The following is an 18,411-nucleotide window of genomic DNA, read 5'->3' on the forward strand; positions in this document are numbered from 1 at the left end:
CCAGAAATAGTTCTGAGGAAGATGCCTTTTGATAGCATTCCAGGTCACACTTTGGTGTTGAAAAGGAATCCAGAAGCCAGGTGCCTGTCACCAGATGGAAGAGGAATTAAACAGATGACTTCAGTTTAGACACCTAACCTGGTATGTGATGGTGAATGTGACTATATACAACAGCTGACAGTGTCATATAAAACATGGTCACAAGAAGAGCTCATCTGAGCAACAAGCTGTATTTTCCTTCTGTCCTCATTAAGCAGAAATTTACATCAGCTTAAGTTTTGATCAATGAACCTGAACCTAACCTAATACAAATTATATCAATGAGCGTACTAAGGGGAGAATTGTCACTAAAAAGGAAATTCACTGTAAATGAAAAAACCACTACAAACAACATTGCTTTTTAGCAGTAAGCTTCCAATTCACAAGCTAATGAAAAATGCAATTTAAAACAATGTAAGAAAAAGCACAGAAATGCCATTACACAACACTCAAAATACAGCAGTTGATCACACACAAATATTTAAAAGATTATTTAGAACCCAGCTAGACATCACAGGAAATGAAGCCACAGATCACTATACAAATACAGAACAATGTCCTAAGAAAAGAAAATGTTTTTTTTTTTTCTTTTTTTAAGCAATGTGTTTTCACAAGTGTGAATAAATAGTCCTAAACATTAAGTGTCACCTACAAGGCTCCACATTATCAGGTTCTCTTTCAAGCTACTTAACCATTATTCAAATTGCACTGAATTACCTTGCATATGACTTTCTAATGTCAGTACCTCAACTGTAATGGGCTAACAGGTTGGCTCCCAAGAAAGCGTAATAAGCAGCTTGCAAGGTATTGCTCTATGTTAGGAGACAGATATAAGGGTATCTACACAAAAGTTATCTAAATCAAGAGATATCAAGAACTTCTGAAACATCAGGAATGCACCAACATTAAGCTGAAAGCAGCTGGAGCAACGGACCTGTGTTTTTGTTACTGCTTTTAATATTTTAAATTTTGCTCCCAAGAAATTATTATTTTTTAAAGAAAAAAAAACTCAAAGAAATTAGTGTTCTTTCCTAATAAGAGCTATAGACTTTTGATCAGTTAAACACTGACATTAACAAATTTTACAAAAATTGTTTCAAGTATCCTTTTTTTAATCACAGTGAAAATGTAAGACCAAGATGTAAATGTTGAAGTGAATGAAGGTTTCTTAGATGAAAAAGGCAAAGATACTAAATCAAAACATAGAAAAATGCTTAAACGCATTTCCTTCATGTGATATGAATAGAAAGGTTATCTGTAAAAAGTTAGAAAAATTAAAATAAATTACATATTTAAGTACACTTTCTCTTCAACATTTTTATAAAAATTCAGAACAGTGTACTTTTGAATATACACAGAGTAAAAATGCACAGGTGCTGTAGGTTATCATCAGTATCTACATATCACATTTGCTGCTGTTGACTTTATTTGTTACTTAAGCTCCTGTTGGACCAGCTCAGTAGACCCAGCTGATGGGGACCCACTGGGGCTCCAGCCTCAGTCTCTCGATGGCTGTCTGCAGCTTCTCGAAGGCTTTGTCCAGGTTGTCATTTACAATGGTCAGGTCAAAGTAGTGGTTGTAGGCTCGCTGGATCCGGGCACTCTCATCCACTGTTTTTTTCAGATCAGTGTCCTGTGCAAGAGATTTTTAAGGATTAGTGACTCTAAATCTTACTAAAGATTTAAAGATAAGACCTGGCAAATCCTTATAGATGCAGAAGAAGATCCCTTCAGTACATACTGCAACTGACTATTTAAAGCTGTACCGCATATATTTTAAAAATAAGGAAAGTTTTCATTTCTAGTAAATTCACACAGAAATTGAGCTAAAATACATTGAAAGGGCTGTCAAAGTTCTGAGCAGTGTCAATAATGTTAAATATGGCAAGCAAATGTTTGCCAATCTTGCAATTTTGAAGAGAATCAATAGAAGCATGTGAACCTGAGCTGGTGTGCACAGTGAGCAGTTTAATCACGTTGTATGGGCAACTGATGATCCAACCAGAATAAAATTAGTGCTTTAGGAATGACTGAGTCAATCAGTTTTGGAAATATATTTCTGGCCTTTTTATTTCCACAGATGACACCAAAAATCCAAGATTTTCAATTAGTATGAAATTAAAGAATTTCTAGCAGAATGAAGCTCTAGAATACCTTATGGCCTCTTAGAGACATTTCAGCCTAGCTCACCTGACACCAGTCCCTCATTTGTAAACTACTGCTACATTACTGTAGTCCTGACGTGAGCTGCAAAATATGCAGGAAATTTATATTCCTACATTATGAAGCCTTTATAAAGTGCCTCTGAGTATGTTTTCATGTTTTGCTACTCCTACATTCTTTAAAAATTCCTCTCAATTTTTGAACAACAGCAATTTTTTTTGTAAGTAATTATGAGATTTGTCCCCCTTTACAGTATTTATTTCAGTATTTTCAAGTCCTGATACAGCTGTCAATATAAAAACCAAAATGAAAAACTTGTCAGCCTTCCTTTCACAGTGAATGAAGGAGACAAGTAAATGTATGACCACGAGAGCCAGACTTGTTGTAATGGAATAGGTTAGGATGCCAGAAATAATACATCCAGTTCCACTAACAAGCAAACTGTAATACTTTAAATGATATTTGTTTTTCATTTGTTCAGGAAGCACAAGAATATGAAATAGTAAATCATACTCTATATGCATGTGCAGGAATGGTGTGCAGAATCCGTAAAGACACACAGATGCATATTTGAAATTTAATGACCCTCTTTATTATTCATAAGAAGTAATACAGAGGAAAAGATGTCCCTTAGGGAATCAAATATTAGGAAGTGCAGGAAATTATTTTATACTTGTCTGGACAGTTTTAACCTCGCCTTCTTGTATATGCACCATAAAATTCAGGGTTCATTTGGGGCAGGAAAGAGGGATGACTGAGCATCCAGAGAGATACCAGAATGCATAATAACCAGAACCCATGACTAAAAATTATGCATTCATTTAGTGAAAATACTGACCCACCCCCCCCCCCCCCCCATTTTATAGCTTTAAATGCCCTGTCAGCATTTACTCAAGATATTCCTATGAAGCTGCAGCACTATTATTATGAGCCATCAGCAAAACACAGCTTTTCTCTGCTGGGGAAGTTGAACTACTCAATCTGGCTTTTTTTACTTTGCTCCTGAAGCTGGGAAAGTTCATGCCCACACAGAGTATTTATATTCTGTTGCATTGGAGGAATCGTCTTATTTCGCACTGCTAAACATAGTGTCTAAGAAAAGGAGGGAAGATCTAATAAACGCGCTTCACTTTATATGACAAATCCAAGGAACTTCAGGGGAAGTTGTTCAACACTTCTTATTCTGGCAGCTGTCAGCCGCTCTCAGTGCAGCACATGCTGCTGCAGTGGTGAAAAGAAGGACTACCTGCATTTTTGTGTTTTGTTTTGGGTTTTTTTTTTGTTGGTTTGTGGGTCAGTGAGGTTTTTGCTTTTTCCTTTTTTGACACAAGCTGCAAAATCTTTCCCAAGCATTACAGATTCCATTTTTAAAGCACACAGGTATTATTAAGACAACAGGAACAAAAATTTGGGTGGGGAGGGGGACTGGAAAGTCAATGAAAAACATCTGCCTAAAATAACTGCCACCATGAAATACCTACCATTTGCTGCAAATAATCAAAGGTGACAGTTTCCAAAGTACATATTTCAAGTAATTTTTGTAATCAACACTTCTCTGTAAGAAGTCTATTTTTAAGAAAGAAGCAATCTTCCTTATACATAGTATTTGATTAACTTCTACTACATAATCAGCAAGTCTTGCCTAACTTTTCTTAGAGACATCCATTTCAGAAAAAATTCCACCTAAAATGAATGGTAAAGAATTTTTTAAAAATCTAAGAACATCCTGTTCAAAGAAAACTAAATAAGAAATTATCTGCTTACAGTGAGAAGTTTGGTTGTAATTCCAGCATCTACCACAGCCTTGTGCATAGCTCGCAAAGTCTCCAACTCTGGAGCAGCAATAAACACCACATAGGGCATGAATTCTGAAGTCCTCAGTATTTTGAGAGCCTAGAAGCAAAGAAAAAGAGAAAAAAAAAACCACCACTAAAGTTTGAAAATTACTCACTACATCTCCCTGTTACTTAAGGGACATCACAAAACTCATCTGTTCTGATGGGCAGCAATACATAAGTGAAGATTCTTATTTCTATTTTGGAAAATCCTACACTGCCATTTAAATACTCAGCATCATTCTTTCCTTGGCTAAAAATATTATTTATGACTCTGCAAGACTCCTCTTTCATGCACAGCTTAAGTTGGGCTTTTTCCATCTTTCTAACCCATTCCAAGTAAGTGCCACAAACACAAGAATCCAGTTGATAATTGTAACCTTGAAACCAGACAAGAAGCCTTCAAATTTGAAGGCATCTCTCTTCACCTCTTCAACATTATAATCTCACACTTGTTATAATAACATTATAAATCATATACCTGTGGATTTACGTCCAAGATGCAGGTCCTTCCTGTCTGAACAACTTCAAGGATGGAATCAATTTTGGTGCCATAAAGATTTCCTTCATATTCTCCATGCTCTAAGTATCTGCCAGCTTTAATATCCGTCTCCATTTCGGCCCGTGACACAAATCTGTATGCTTGCCCATCTTTTTCATCATCCCTTGGCTTTCGTGAAGTAACTAAACAAAAATTAAAAATATAAATAGAATGTTTTCATTTTGTATTTGGAATATAAATATGAGACTGGACTGCCTATTAAGTCAGGGAGACTATAATACACATTGTTATACAGCTGTTTTTGCTCCATGTACAGGTTTATTCATCATTCTAGATAAATTTTAAAACTGAGCACAGCCCCTCCTGTTCTCTTTATTTATATTGCTTCCTATATGTTGCTTACCACCCATTTGCCCATCTCCTTTGTCTTTCTCCTTCACACCATATACAATACTCATCCATGTCACCTTTTTAATTATTCACTTAATAAAATATTTTTAATTGACTTGGAAATCAAATGCCAAATGTACTTCTGACAATAGCTGAGCACAACAAGATCTGCCCCATCCCACCCCTAAAACCTTTGCTGTCTGTATTTGCCCTGTTGTTCAGGGTAGAATTACCTGAGCTAGCTATAAAGAAAGTTAGCTTATATATCAGAAGCAGCCCAGCCACCGTAGCAGAATCTTAGTGGAGGCCAGCTAATGCTGCTTTCCAGGACAACTTCCTTTTTAAAGCAAGGTAAATTCCCTGTAGAAAGATTAAAGCCAGTATTTGAGTAAATCATTACCATCTGTCTTGGGTATTGGCTACACTGTGTAGTACAGACATTACTTAAGCAAAAAAAGTAAAAATAAAATTTTAAAAAAGTAAAATAAAATATAACATCATATTATTATCAACTTTGCCGCCCTACTGCTACTTATATTTAATTAGATTTGAACTCTAGAACATATTAAACCTAATAGTCAATGCATTCCTTTGGTAATACTTTTATCATCACTTGGTGCAACTTGTTGAGACAAGTGGAAAGCAATCTTTCCCTTCCAGTAATTCCTATCCACTTCAATCTTATAGAAAACACAAGTGCCAGGAAAAATTATCATCTGAAGCTGTTAAGATTAAATATATTACTAGAACATCTAGTTTTAGTCAAGATTCTATGGAAAGATTAAAACTATAGTGGTTAATACAATACATTAGAAAGAATCATGTATCAGTTTGCAATTAATTTTGGAGAGTAAGCTTTAACATTTTACAGCTAGGAGATGATTTAACAGTTCAGTTATCCACACTGAAGAAAAACCACAGCACCACGTGCTGGATTAGAACTCAACACCAAGAACATGCTTCTCCCCGTAGCACAGTGGATCAATTCCACCCATTTCCCACCTCCCAAAACACATCATACATAAATCTGTTTATGAATAACCCAGAGAATTTTCTTCTAATCAAAGACTAAGTTTACTGAATATCCCACTTAAAAGGTGAAGTAGAGAAAAGGTTCAATATACAATAAACTAGGTATTCCATGTGCATGATTAGACTATCAGATTGGGAAAAGTTTACTTTTATGCCTTTGAAGAATGTTCAACAACTATGTTGCATTACTTACATATATTCAAACATCTATATACAGCATTTTAGAGAAATAAGTAATTCTGATGGCTTTTTGAAATACAATAAGAATTTTACAAGTAAGAAAAAGCCTTTTACTATTTCACCAAATAAAATAATGGAATTGCCAAGAGAAGATTTCTTTTAAAAAGTAACACTGAGAAGTCAACCTTGTTATCAGGTCCACAAACCAATTCTAAGTGCCCTGGTGAGTCTTGATGGTAGAGATTCAACAAATGAGAGAGACTGGTTCTCTCATCTTGAACAATTCATCTTTCAGACCTGTCCCTTCTCCTATTATTATCAGATCTATTTCTTGCCCACTGGAAACAGAAAGGAACAGACTGTTTTTGATATTCTGAAAAGCACATGGCAGGAGAATAATAATGTAGCTAGAGTGGGCTTCTCTGGTCAGCAGCCAAAGAGTAAGGAGGAATTAAAAAAACAAAGGTTAATGAGCAAAGTATCTGAAAGAAAGGCAAGAAAACATGCTCCAGGTAAAATAAGTTTTTTTTTTTTTTCTGCTATTTATAGGGCTTAAGGCGAGATATATTAAAGTATTGGACAGCTATACAAATCTTGGAGATCACAAACACTTACTTCAGTTTTATTGAAAGTTTACTGTTTTTCTCCACATTTCTAAACTAAAGCAACAATTTATAATGCCCGGTCCACAGGTGGAAAACTAAAAGGCAGAAGTGAGAAACTCCACTTCATTCATTACAAAAGGCTACTGGGAACTTACGGAAATCACCTCAGTAATGGATGATGACTGACACTAAGGAAATCCAGACTGAAATACTGCACAGACAAAAACTGGTTTTCTGCAGCATCAGTAACATTTAAGTGCTAGTTACAAATGTTTTCATGGTCATACGTTAGCTCAGTTTTCTGAAAACAGAAAGAACCTTTTGTTTTCCCACTCTATACAATTTTTATGCTCTGACAAAATCACTGCTACATTGAATCACTAGGATAAATATAACATACTTTCTAGTTAATCAAAGTATGATATTACAATAGGAATGCTGATAACTTACATGGCACTGTAGTTCCAAATCTAGTAGGATTCAGCACAATAAACCTGTTCTTCAAACTCCTTCGCCCCACTCCTTGGGCCCCAATCAAGACCAGGGTTTTCCTCTGAAAAGGGGGCATTTTGGCTACTTCCTCATATATCTGGATTTCATGGCGATCAAATTCTACATTGAGAAATGTACAAAAAAATTTTAATACACACTCAGGGCTGAAGAAAAAAAAAATTAAGTAGTCCTGCTATTTATCAACAGACCCCACGTGAATATAAACAGAACTCAGAGGGCAGTAAGAGGGCAGATACAAGACTTCCAGCTTTAAATTGGTTTGGGAATAAAGTAATTATTCCTCCATGGACAGCATAAGGTCAGGTTCTCTCTTTTACTTCCAAGGAGAAAGTCCATGTTTGATCAGAAGGGGAAAACTGTGACTAACAATTAGTGAACTTAGAATCCAGGGATGGTTGAGGTTGGAAGGTACCTCTGGAAGGCATCTGGTGCACCCCAGTGCCCAGGACCACATTCAGACACTTGTTGGGTATCTCCAAGGAGGACAATTCTACAACCTCTGTGGACAACCTGTGCCAGTGCTCAGTCACCCTCACAGTGGAAAAGGTGTTTTCTGATGTTCAGAGCCTGTGCTGCTTGTTGGCTCTTGCCCTATCACTGGGCTACTCTGCAAAAGGCCCACCCAGCTCCATCCTCTTTGCACCCTCCCTTCAGGTATTTGTACACATTGGTGAGACCTGCCCTGAGCCTCCTCTTCTCCAGATTGAACATTCCCAGCAGTCTCAACTTTTTCTCATGGGTGAGATGCTCCAGTCCCTTCAACATCTTTGTATGTCCACATCTCTCCTGCACTGGAGAGGTGCCCAGTACTCTTAGGTGTGGCCCCACTGATACTGAACAGAAGTGAAAAATCATATCCCCTCAGCCCATTGGCAACAAACTTTTCACATTTTTTTTCCTTAACATACAGTTTTTCTAAGATTTCCACGCACCAAATGATGTGCTCAGCACAGTCTGATCTATCAAACTTATAATCAAATATTTGACTGCAAATCTTTAGCTTTGGATACACTACACTCTGCAAATTTTGATGCCTAAAGAACTTTGACTTTCATGTAGTATTAAGAGATACCTGCATTTCTTGTAGTGAGATACATCATCTTTTTCTTTTTTTTGCTGCTTATTGTTCCACAGAAAGGCCCTAAAATTAAAAAAAAAAAATAGATGAACTCACAACTTCTGTTAATTTCCAAATCTTATTTACATGAATATATGAAGCTTTTTATAAAGACTATTCTAGAACTGGATATATCTTAGGGCAAGAAATTGTATCTATTTACAAACCCATCAAATGGTACAGGAAGAACACAGAGAAAAATTTTTTTTTCTAGAAAACAAAGCAGCTGAAAAATTCATGCTTAGCTTATTAACTTTCAGTGCATACTATACCAAAAAATTTTTTAAAGTGCACACTGCCTGTCCCATCTCATTCAGCTTTTCATCACCAAGTGGCAAAACTGATTCTGTCTTTGAACACTAAACAGAGACTTCACCCTTTGTACTTCAGCAAAAGCCAAAATATAAAATTCAGCATTTCACAACAATCTGTGTAATCTCACACAGAAGTTTTTCTATTATTTATGAAGGCAGGAAAAGCAAAACAAATGGAGTCAAAGCAAAATCTACTCTTGAAATTCACTAAATCTCACCTGAGTTGTCCCAGTCCCTCCTAACAAAAGCCTTTCTCTTCTCCTCCAGGAACTGGCTAGGAATTAGACCTGCACTTCCTCCTTCTTTGACATGACTAGCCTGGGGACAAAAAAAACCCAAATAAATTATTATATTTAACTTGTAAGAAGCATTTTTCTCATCAACATGGTATTGACTGACTTCCTCACTGCCAGTTTCTCAGTGGTGAGTGTTGATACATTTACTACTGAGACTTAAAAATTCAGAGTCAGATGTAAATATTAAAATTCTCCTTTACAGGAATAGTGTCTTGCTACTGAATATTAAAATTCACAAAACTTAAGTAAAATAGATGCAAGTTTCATTACTGGTTCCCATTACGTTAGTAAGCTCCTCCAGCCATAAAACTTTGGCATAGAATTCCCAAGTGGAAATCTCTGGCTCCAGACACTGAAGTTTCAGGTGACAAAACTCACAATTTTCTAGTATACAGTATACTTATTTTGTATTCTTGAGCTGCTCCAAACAGGTTTCAGTGCAGTTTATTAACTGTCATTTCCCAGTGAATGCCAGTAACACATTCCTAATCATGCCTTCAAGCTTTTTGCACTAAGCAGCTACAGATTTAGAATCTTAGTAACTTAAGTATTCCCAGTAATGAATTAGCTAAAATTATCTATAAAATAATTTCATGGCAAGCTCAATTCTCAGCAAGCTCAACACACACAAACACAGTTATGAAGTGTTTAATTCTCCATAAATCTTTTTTTGCAATAAATCCTTCTTTTGCTAACAGGAGATTCTTGCTTTACAACTTGTATGCTTTTATCTATGACTAAGTGATTTTTTACAGTATGAAGTTTTCATTAACAGTCTAGCATTTCTAGAAAGCATAAGGAAAAACTAAACTTCTTTATCCTGGGGTATGATCTGCATAGCAATACATTATACTGATTGAACACATTTCAATTTTGCCAGATTGAGTGTTGAAGATTTATTTCTCCTGGACTCCCACAAGTTACAACTGGAGAGTTTGAAAGGCAATACCAAAGTCAGCATGGGAGCTAAACAGCAAACTCCTCCAGAGTTCTGGAGTGTCTACTTCTGAAACTAATTAAGTTGGAAGCAATATTTTTCAGCCTTTCCTCACACTTCTTACTGTCTTTCTTTCTGTTATTACTGTCACTGAGAAGCAACAAAATTCAGCAGCTGCTTAGGTATATTTGGATATTTCTGTTGCTTTTAAAGAAGTCATATATCTTGTTCTCGGGTAGTGTCTGGCTCTCTTCTGCTTGTTACCTTGCAGGGTGAGCAATGTAGGGGTCAAAAGGGAAACTAATAATGTTATACTCTTTGCCAGTTTTGAGGATCTCGGTTGAGGAAATCTTCACTTGTCCCATTTTCAGAGGCACTGATAATGTTTAATTCGGTGCATGATGTCTTGGAAAAAATAAACATCGCATAAGCACTGGATTACATTTCTACTGAAGGATTGAATGTAGAAATATCACCTTAAACCAGGATGAACTGTTAGTAATTGAAATAGTGCCAAACACTGTGACTATGAGCATGCATGATACACAGCTCACAGACACTGACCACCACTGCAGAAATAAAACATAGTCTCTCCAAACAGCTATTCTCACCCCCTTCAAATACACAAGATTAATTTCTCTCTCCAAAACTCTGAGCACTCAGGAACGGGTCCACTTCTTCTACGGTTGCTGTCAGAGAAGGCTTACCACAATTATAGTCAAACTGAGACATTTTTCTAGAAATTGTCCACCTTAAATTGATTTGGGAATGTCCAGACTTATGATACAAGAACAAAGACAAACACAACTAACAGTAAAATGAGTGTTATATATACAATTTAAAACATTCCTTTTCCTTTAGTATTTTAACTTCATATCTTTATATTAGCTTGAGATTGGATTGCAGTGTAAATATTTTTTCATGTATCTGCTGTTAAATGGAAGTAGATCATAATTTAAAGAGCTTATTATTAAGGCAACTACTGATGCTTTTCAGTTTTTTATTTCATTTATTTTAATCTTTTTACCAACCTGCCACCAATTTGGATCTTCCCGGTTTACAATCTGAAGAATTTCTCCTTTAGAAAATTTCAAACCTGCTTCTTTGCATGGGATGAGGTTGTCATTATATGGATTATAATCAAAATGACACTTCACAAAAACCTGAAATGTGTAAAAAGTAACAAAGCTTAAGCATTATAAAATACATTCTGACTAATCTATCTGTCAATCTGAAGTAATGTCTTTACCTACAGCATAAAAACCTTGACACGATCCAAGCTGCATTTGGTATGTAAAATACAATCTAGGGGGAAAAAGTTATTCACCAACTGGGACAGAATAACCAATGGTGCAAACCTTGGCTGAAGTAGCTTCATGATAAAAATAAAAAAATCTGTTCCATTTAGACATGATATTACAAAAGGCTCATTTTTGCATTTCAGTGTATACAACCCAATTAGAATTCTAATTACTTAAAAATACAAAAAATTCTTGGAATGTGAGCACTGTATTTAAGGCTTGTAGAATCTTAAGAATTATTTTTGACATGAACTCAATGTTTTAAAAGTAACAGGAGATGCAGTTGCTTAAAACTCAAATTTGATGCAGGGGAAGAAAGAGTAGGTTGCATGGCTGAACTGAAAGTATCTTTGACTCTCTTTGTACCAGGCTGGGGAGCAAAGGGAGCCCTGCACCTGCCTCAATAGAGCACATCCCCTCCACCTCTACTCAGTGGAAGCACAGCCTGTTATAGTCACAGGCATTAAGACCCACTACCTGAAGGAGCATCTTACAGGGTGTTTCAAAGGCACTGATTTAGCTCAGGAAGTCACTTTGCCATGGAGAAACTGACAGCCTACAGCAACAACAAAAAGATAAGGAACAGCTACCATCCAAGTTCCCACTGAAGTCAGCGAGTTCAAGCTCGTCTGTTGAATTAAATATCTTTCTGAAATCTGTTAAACTGATTATTTTGACACTAACCATGTTAAAAACAAACACACACACACTTCACTGCATGAAGTGTGATTCTGGTCAGGTCAGCAGAGTTCACTTAAGGTTAAAGAAACGTGCTTTATATGTAGCATACAAATGCCTAACAATTTTAGACACTAAATTGAGTTTTTTAGGCAGGCATATTAGGTGAATAAACCCATTTCTAAAATGTAATTAAAGGTAAATACAGGTATCTACATTTTACTCTTCCTCCTAGCATTATTTTCACAAAATAATCAAAATATATCTAATCCAGAATCTTAGAGAATCTTACACAATAAAGTACTAAGCAGAAGTTCTTTTGACAGAATCATCAGAAATGTGCTACTGACCTGTTGAGGAATGACAGTGTCTCTGTAGCTCGGGAGAATTTTCAAAGTGACACTTCCACTGATGTTTTTCAGTAGTTCTTGCAATTCTTTTGGATTGTTTCCAACCTCGTGGCCATTCACCTCTTTAATAATGTCACCTACATGCAGAAGACCTTGCCGATCTATCATTCCTCCATGAAGAATTCGGGCTATTACCAGATCGTTGTTCTCCACTCTGAACGTGACTCCCTGGAAGAGATACAAGACACCCAGTTTACCACTCTTTGAATTTCAGTGTCATTTTACCATTATTTCAAGCACAAATGCACAGCTGTGGGATATTCCACCCACTCCAATGAAAATAGTTACAGCTACTGCAGTGTTAGGGCTCCTGATACAGAGAAGCATCAGGTGACACAGAAGGGCTTTCACACATGGTTTTCATATGACTGAAAAATTACAGTTGTTCTTGATTGCATGCAATCCTATCATCTCATATCAAGATGTTGTCTTAAGCAGTTATGTCAGCAGTCATTCAGCCTAGTGACTGCCTAATCACTATCCCATTACTTCTCAGAGAGAATGGGATGGAGTACATGAAAGCATCTTCCTATTTCAACCTCTCAATACTGAGTTTATCACCCATTAAATTACACAACAAAATTAAAATAATTAAAACATAATGCAAGAAATCAGGTACATGCAAATGTTTTCACTAGTACTTTAAAGACATGCTCACCCTCAATTACTTACCAGCGGCTCTCCAGCTCTTTTGTGAATTCCAAGGATACGAATAGCATCTACTGGAACAACCTGGTTGTTCACTGAAGAATTATTGACTTCTGGGCTAGAAGGAGGGGAATCGTAACATTTTGAAGCCACAATATCATGTGCTTCCAAGAGTGACTGCAAAGGAACAGAAAAAAATATTTTTTAAAGTCATGAAATAACTGTTTGTGAAAGGATTTGGTGCTGAATAACCACTGAATCTGTCCTTTTGGGACCAGGTCATAATATTCTTACTTCACATGAAATAAAGCAAAAACAGACACGTAAGTGCTTACATGAACTGATAAGCCTATTGTCTTGGCAAATATGCTATCTTGCAAATAAAAATGCTGCTTCTTAAGGAAATACAGGAGAAATGTAACTAAACTGGGGAGGAATGTGGGATGTTTCAAGGGAAGAAGACAGAAAAAGGAGTACCTAAAATAGTCTTCCACCTAATGAGACAGTATCTGAGCAAATGGTTACAGTAAATGAACAACCCACTGCAAAAAATGAAGATAACTCATCATTAGATACTTGTGTTTAATGCAATAAAATTTTCCTCCACAGTAATTTGGATAATGACAAGTATGCAAGGATTTCTAGCTATCTGCAGAATGAGTACTTCCTGCTTGCATAAAGCCAAGGCAGAATTCTAGTAACAAATGAATCCAAGCTTACAGAGTTTACTTTCTGGAAGACAGGAGCTCAGACCTTAGAGTTAATGGTGTTTTCTCCAGTCCACACACATAAATACAAGGTAGAAGGAGGAGATCCAAATGAATATAATCGTGTTTGAAAGACAATGTAATTTAGGCATGATTTTTTCATAAAAGATATCTTAGGATAAAGAAAAATGTGTAAGACAATAAATATAGGTAAGCCAAAATCAAACTTGTGCATTACGACAGTGGAGACTTTCAGACGTTCTGTCTTTCTGTCACCTTCAAGTGTAAGGTGTCCCTGCCCGTGGTGGGGGATCTGAAACAAGATGATCTTTAAGGTCCCTTCCAACCCAAACCATTCTGTGATTCTATGAGAGGAAAAGGGACACTCGATAGCCGTCATACCCAGTAGTCCAAGGTAAAGCATCCTACAGCACAGGGGGTCACACTGACAGATACACAGAGAGAAGCAGCAAGCAGAAGAAATGCCTACTGGGCCTCCAACTACACAGCTTTGTTTCCAACAGTGACTGGTCAGATACGGTCTTAAGACAAGTTACTGACTGTGTCACAGAAGTAGCTAAAAAAAGAAGACACCATGGGACTATCACTGATACTGACATGCACATGCCAGAGGAAGACAGCAAACTACAGAAAGCACAGCAGGTGAGCAAGTAAGAGTAATGATTTGCTATGCAGTCTGCTCCATCCTTTTGTAAGCCACCTCTAAGCTAAAGGCTGTGCAACCACATTAGGTTAATGCTAAGCTCAGCATGCAAGCCCTCAAAGTGTCACAAACCTGAACAGTCATTTTAATCTGCCCATTACACGATGAACCTGCTGATATTTCAACTTGAGGTTAGAAGGAAGTATTAATTCACCGATTTTGCCCCTTCCATTAAGACTGTAAAGACAGCTGCTTATTGTGGCTGCTCTGATACTGTGGACACAAACCAAATCAAATTAAATAGGAAAAACAATCATTTATTTAAATCAAGCAGCTGTCAGATGGTAGCAATTTCTAATTCTTCACTATCCAAGACACATCCAATCCAGAAACCAGGAGAATAGATCTCTCTGCCAGTGTTTGCAAGCAACATATTTTTGGATCTTTCTACATTTCCAAAATTAAACTAATTTGCATCAGCTACACATTTTTACAGATTAGCACTCATAAAACCAGGTAGATACAGTGGTATGAAACTTCCAGTTTTCTTCTGGTCACATGCTAGAACAAATTGTCCCTGAAGTTTCTGACCATAACCCACTATACTCCTCATAAAGCCTCACACAGCTGCCTGGACAGGTCTCTGCCCTTTAATGGTAATGCAATTTTTAGATTATAATCTGATCCACAGTCCAAAAAGCCTACTAAAATAACAGTCTGTGTCACCCTTTTTAAATTAACATGCTCCATAAAATTCTTCAGTTCTTAAAACTGATCCCATTCCACATTCTGATCCTTTTTAGCCATTCAGTTTTATGGATAAGCTTGAATTCATACAACTGCTACTTAACCATCTCTCAGTCAAAGGATCTTTTTTCCTACAATTTACACAGTGCCTGAGTCACAGAAGGACTATCAGGGACTGCCCACAACTCTAAAGTGGTTTCTTTAAGAAAAGTAGTTCATTGGTTTCCTGAAGGCACAGTTAACTTATTACTGTCCCACATCTAACTCTCAGCTCTGAAACTCAAGAATCTGTACCAGTTTTATGAGCCTGTTTCCAGCCAGCCAGGTCATGACTTACAATCCTGAAGAACGCTTAAGTACAGGCACCTGGCAACGGGACCTTGTGTCTGCACCACTGTCAGACTACTTGCCAACATTTGATGTCGCTAAGTTACTTTCTTATTTCGGGAAATTGGCTGAGTGAACTGAGAAATACAGTTACATGAACTTCTCTTGTTTCTTTCTTGTGATATCAGAAAAACTGATATGCTGTGCTCTTGCAGCTCCAGAGCTCCAGTGGAATCTGACCTTTCCATACTGGTGCTGGAACACTTATAAAACCACTGCCAAAGTCTGCAAAACAACATGGACTGATCAACAACCATAAAATGAATCAATGTTTCCTCCATACAAAATTTCCTCCTGCAAACCAGATCAGCTGACTATCCAAGACTGGATAGCTGTAGAAAGGTTCTCGTGAAAAAATGCCAATATTGTCAGAAAAAGTCATTTAGAAGTACTGCTACAAATCACAAGAGGTAACACACGTCCTGTGCATACACAGTCCTGTAGCTGACAGTATGGTCTCTTTATACAAGACACTGTCAAAAAACAATCCATAAACTTAGAAGACATTAATCTCTTTACAGTACTTTTTTGTGACTGCATATATTTGACAGGTAAAAAAAGGTAATTGAAAATTCAGTAAACAGAGAACCATTAAACATGCAAGGCTCTCTACAGTGCTGAAGCCAAGTTCAAACTCAACATTTGTTTTTCATTAAAAAAATTCTCAGCACTATCTAAACATGTTATGAAGCACTGCCCTAAATAATAGAATAACTGTTTCTCCAATTCTGATCCAAAAGAACAATTAAATTACTAACTGGGGGCTGTGGTGGGAGGGAATACACAAGAGTAGAATGACCCTATAGTCTTGAATGCAGGATTCCTTTCCTAACTTTAGGCCTAGAAGTATCTAAAATATTTCCTTTCCTTTTTTATGCACTAAATGTGTGCTATAGTCTTCCCTGATAACCTTGTTTAAATATTAGAATTTAATAAATAGACTAGAGACCCCCTAATGTTCATGTGAAAAGAACACATTTTAAAGGCACTTCTGGAAAAGTGAGGAAATAATTCATGACCTTAGAAAAATCAGGAGGGCTGGTAAGAACACAGGATATGTAGGGAAAATAACCCTATATATTAATACCTGTCTAGGAGGCAATTTAAGATCACTTTTTCTAAATGAAATATTTTAAAGGTACGATCAGCCCTTACAAACCTAACTAGTAAGACAATACTGGCTGCTTTTCAGATTAAGTATTTTATTGCCAGCAGAATCTATTTAGGATGAATGGTTTGGCAAATTCTTGAAAGTTGAAAGTAACAGAACAAGCTCTTCCAACAGGAAGTAGAAGTGATTCTTCTGCATTTTTAACTACTCCAAAAGTGTGAAAATTTTAACTGCTGTTTCTTTTCTCAAGGCAACCTTTCTTACCACTCCTGTCTTCTGCTCTCCAGCTATTGTCTGGTAAGATTTGCTACAGCCTTTTCCATGTGCTGCATGTGCCTGCTGGCTCTCCAACACATACTGACCTACTGGCCAGCCATCAATACTGTGAAACTCATTAGAACTTTCACACTTTGACCTCTGAAAAGTTCAGTTCAAATTAAAAAGGGTAAAAAGAGGAAGGGATGAAAAAACAAAAAAAAAGGAAATGAAAGGAGAAAGGAGAAAAGAGTGGGAATAATAATACAGCCAAGCATGCACCTGTACTCCAGAGTTAGTCCTTCCCAAATGCTCTTCTACAAAAATGCGTTGAAAAAATGAAGTTCTGTAATTTGGTATTTCTAGCACTAAATGATATATTCAAACAAACTACTTATATATCTTATGCCTTATATATCACATTTTATACTTGTGTGCCAAGGCAGGTAAGGTGAGGCTGTGATAAAGTGGAACTATTCATTTGTAAAATACAGTCAGCCTCTAAACCAACTACACAGTAGTGTCCATGGAACTTTTTTAAAGAGTCAGGTTGGGTTGTTTGCACTTTTACTGAACTGGAAAAGGATGCAAATGACTTTTTCTATAAATTAAATTGACATTGTATTTTTCCTCTTTCCCTTCATGCAGAATTTGGAATATTCCTACTTGCAGAAATGAGGCAGAAATTATAGCACTTATTTATTGAGTATTTAGGTAATTTTTTGTTTCCTTTTTGCAGGAGACATATAGCTTTCCAAGCCCTAAAAAAAGGTATTATATCCACATTTTGGTCTGCAATTTGTCCTAGAAGTTCTTCTAGAGTGGTCTTAACTATTAAAAAAGTTAAATTAAAAATAGTACTTTGACCTCAGCTGATTTTGGGCTTGCCTTCACATGGGTAATGGAAGTACAAAATTAAGGGCTGAAAATTCTCCCTGATTTTCGGCTTCAGAATTGAATCACAGAAGATATACTTTGAAGAAGTAAGTAGATAGGTGCTTTTGCCCATACAAAGCAGCCAAAACTGCTCACTGCTTCTGCAAATGAGAATGAATGCCTCACAACATTAGTGTCTCAGGCACATAGAAAATAAATTTTAAAAATACAAATTAAACTTCTTCAGACTTTTTTAAAAATTAATTCCAGTTCTGACAGAGTGATGAATAGGCCAGTTATCCAGGGAAGCATTTAACTATCTTAACTATCTATTTTCTCTTCCTTTCACACATTTTTGTCCTTTTTGTACAATCCAGGTTTTGCAGCAAACAAATACCTGCATGGTATTTTTCTTACATGCCCATGACTCACCCAACACTATAGGGAAAGAAGCAGCATATAAGCAATAATCATGATATGACTACTTAAACTAGGTTCCAAGGAAGAGTCAACAAACTGCAAAACAGCAAGTGTGATGCTGACACTAAGCAAATCAGAAGTTTCCATAAAACCCAGAATGACTGGACAAAATTGATCAAGGGAAAGCATCAACATGCTTAATAAAGGGAGTTATGCTTCTCAAATCTAGTCAGATTCCTTGGAAGAGTCACCAAGCATGGCAACAAGGCAGTTAGAGTTGTTAA

At 36.6% G+C, this 18,411-nt stretch overlaps 1 protein-coding gene across 5 annotated transcripts in view; it reads right to left on the bottom strand.

The window, feature by feature from the left end:
- Positions 1 to 214: 214 nt before the first annotated feature.
- PALS2 (protein associated with LIN7 2, MAGUK p55 family member) overlaps positions 215 to 18,411 on the bottom strand; it is a 54,831-nt gene continuing 36,634 nt past the window's right edge. For all 5 annotated transcript variants that reach the window (XM_068208671.1, XM_068208688.1, XM_068208681.1 and 2 more), the window contains 9 exons: positions 12,985 to 13,137; positions 12,253 to 12,480; positions 10,955 to 11,086; positions 8,909 to 9,008; positions 8,332 to 8,400; positions 7,197 to 7,358; positions 4,519 to 4,721; positions 3,967 to 4,095; positions 215 to 1,672 (listed from right to left, as the gene is read on the bottom strand). In XM_068208671.1, the coding sequence (XP_068064772.1) occupies positions 1,496 to 1,672; positions 3,967 to 4,095; positions 4,519 to 4,721; positions 7,197 to 7,358; positions 8,332 to 8,400; positions 8,909 to 9,008; positions 10,955 to 11,086; positions 12,253 to 12,480; positions 12,985 to 13,137 (1,353 nt within the window). In that variant the 3' untranslated portion in view covers positions 215 to 1,495. The remainder of the gene's footprint in view (positions 1,673 to 3,966; positions 4,096 to 4,518; positions 4,722 to 7,196; positions 7,359 to 8,331; positions 8,401 to 8,908; positions 9,009 to 10,954; positions 11,087 to 12,252; positions 12,481 to 12,984; positions 13,138 to 18,411) is intronic.

Source organism: Anomalospiza imberbis, chromosome 1, assembly GCF_031753505.1.
Source record: "Anomalospiza imberbis isolate Cuckoo-Finch-1a 21T00152 chromosome 1, ASM3175350v1, whole genome shotgun sequence".
Classification (NCBI taxonomy): Eukaryota; Metazoa; Chordata; class Aves; order Passeriformes; family Viduidae; genus Anomalospiza; species Anomalospiza imberbis.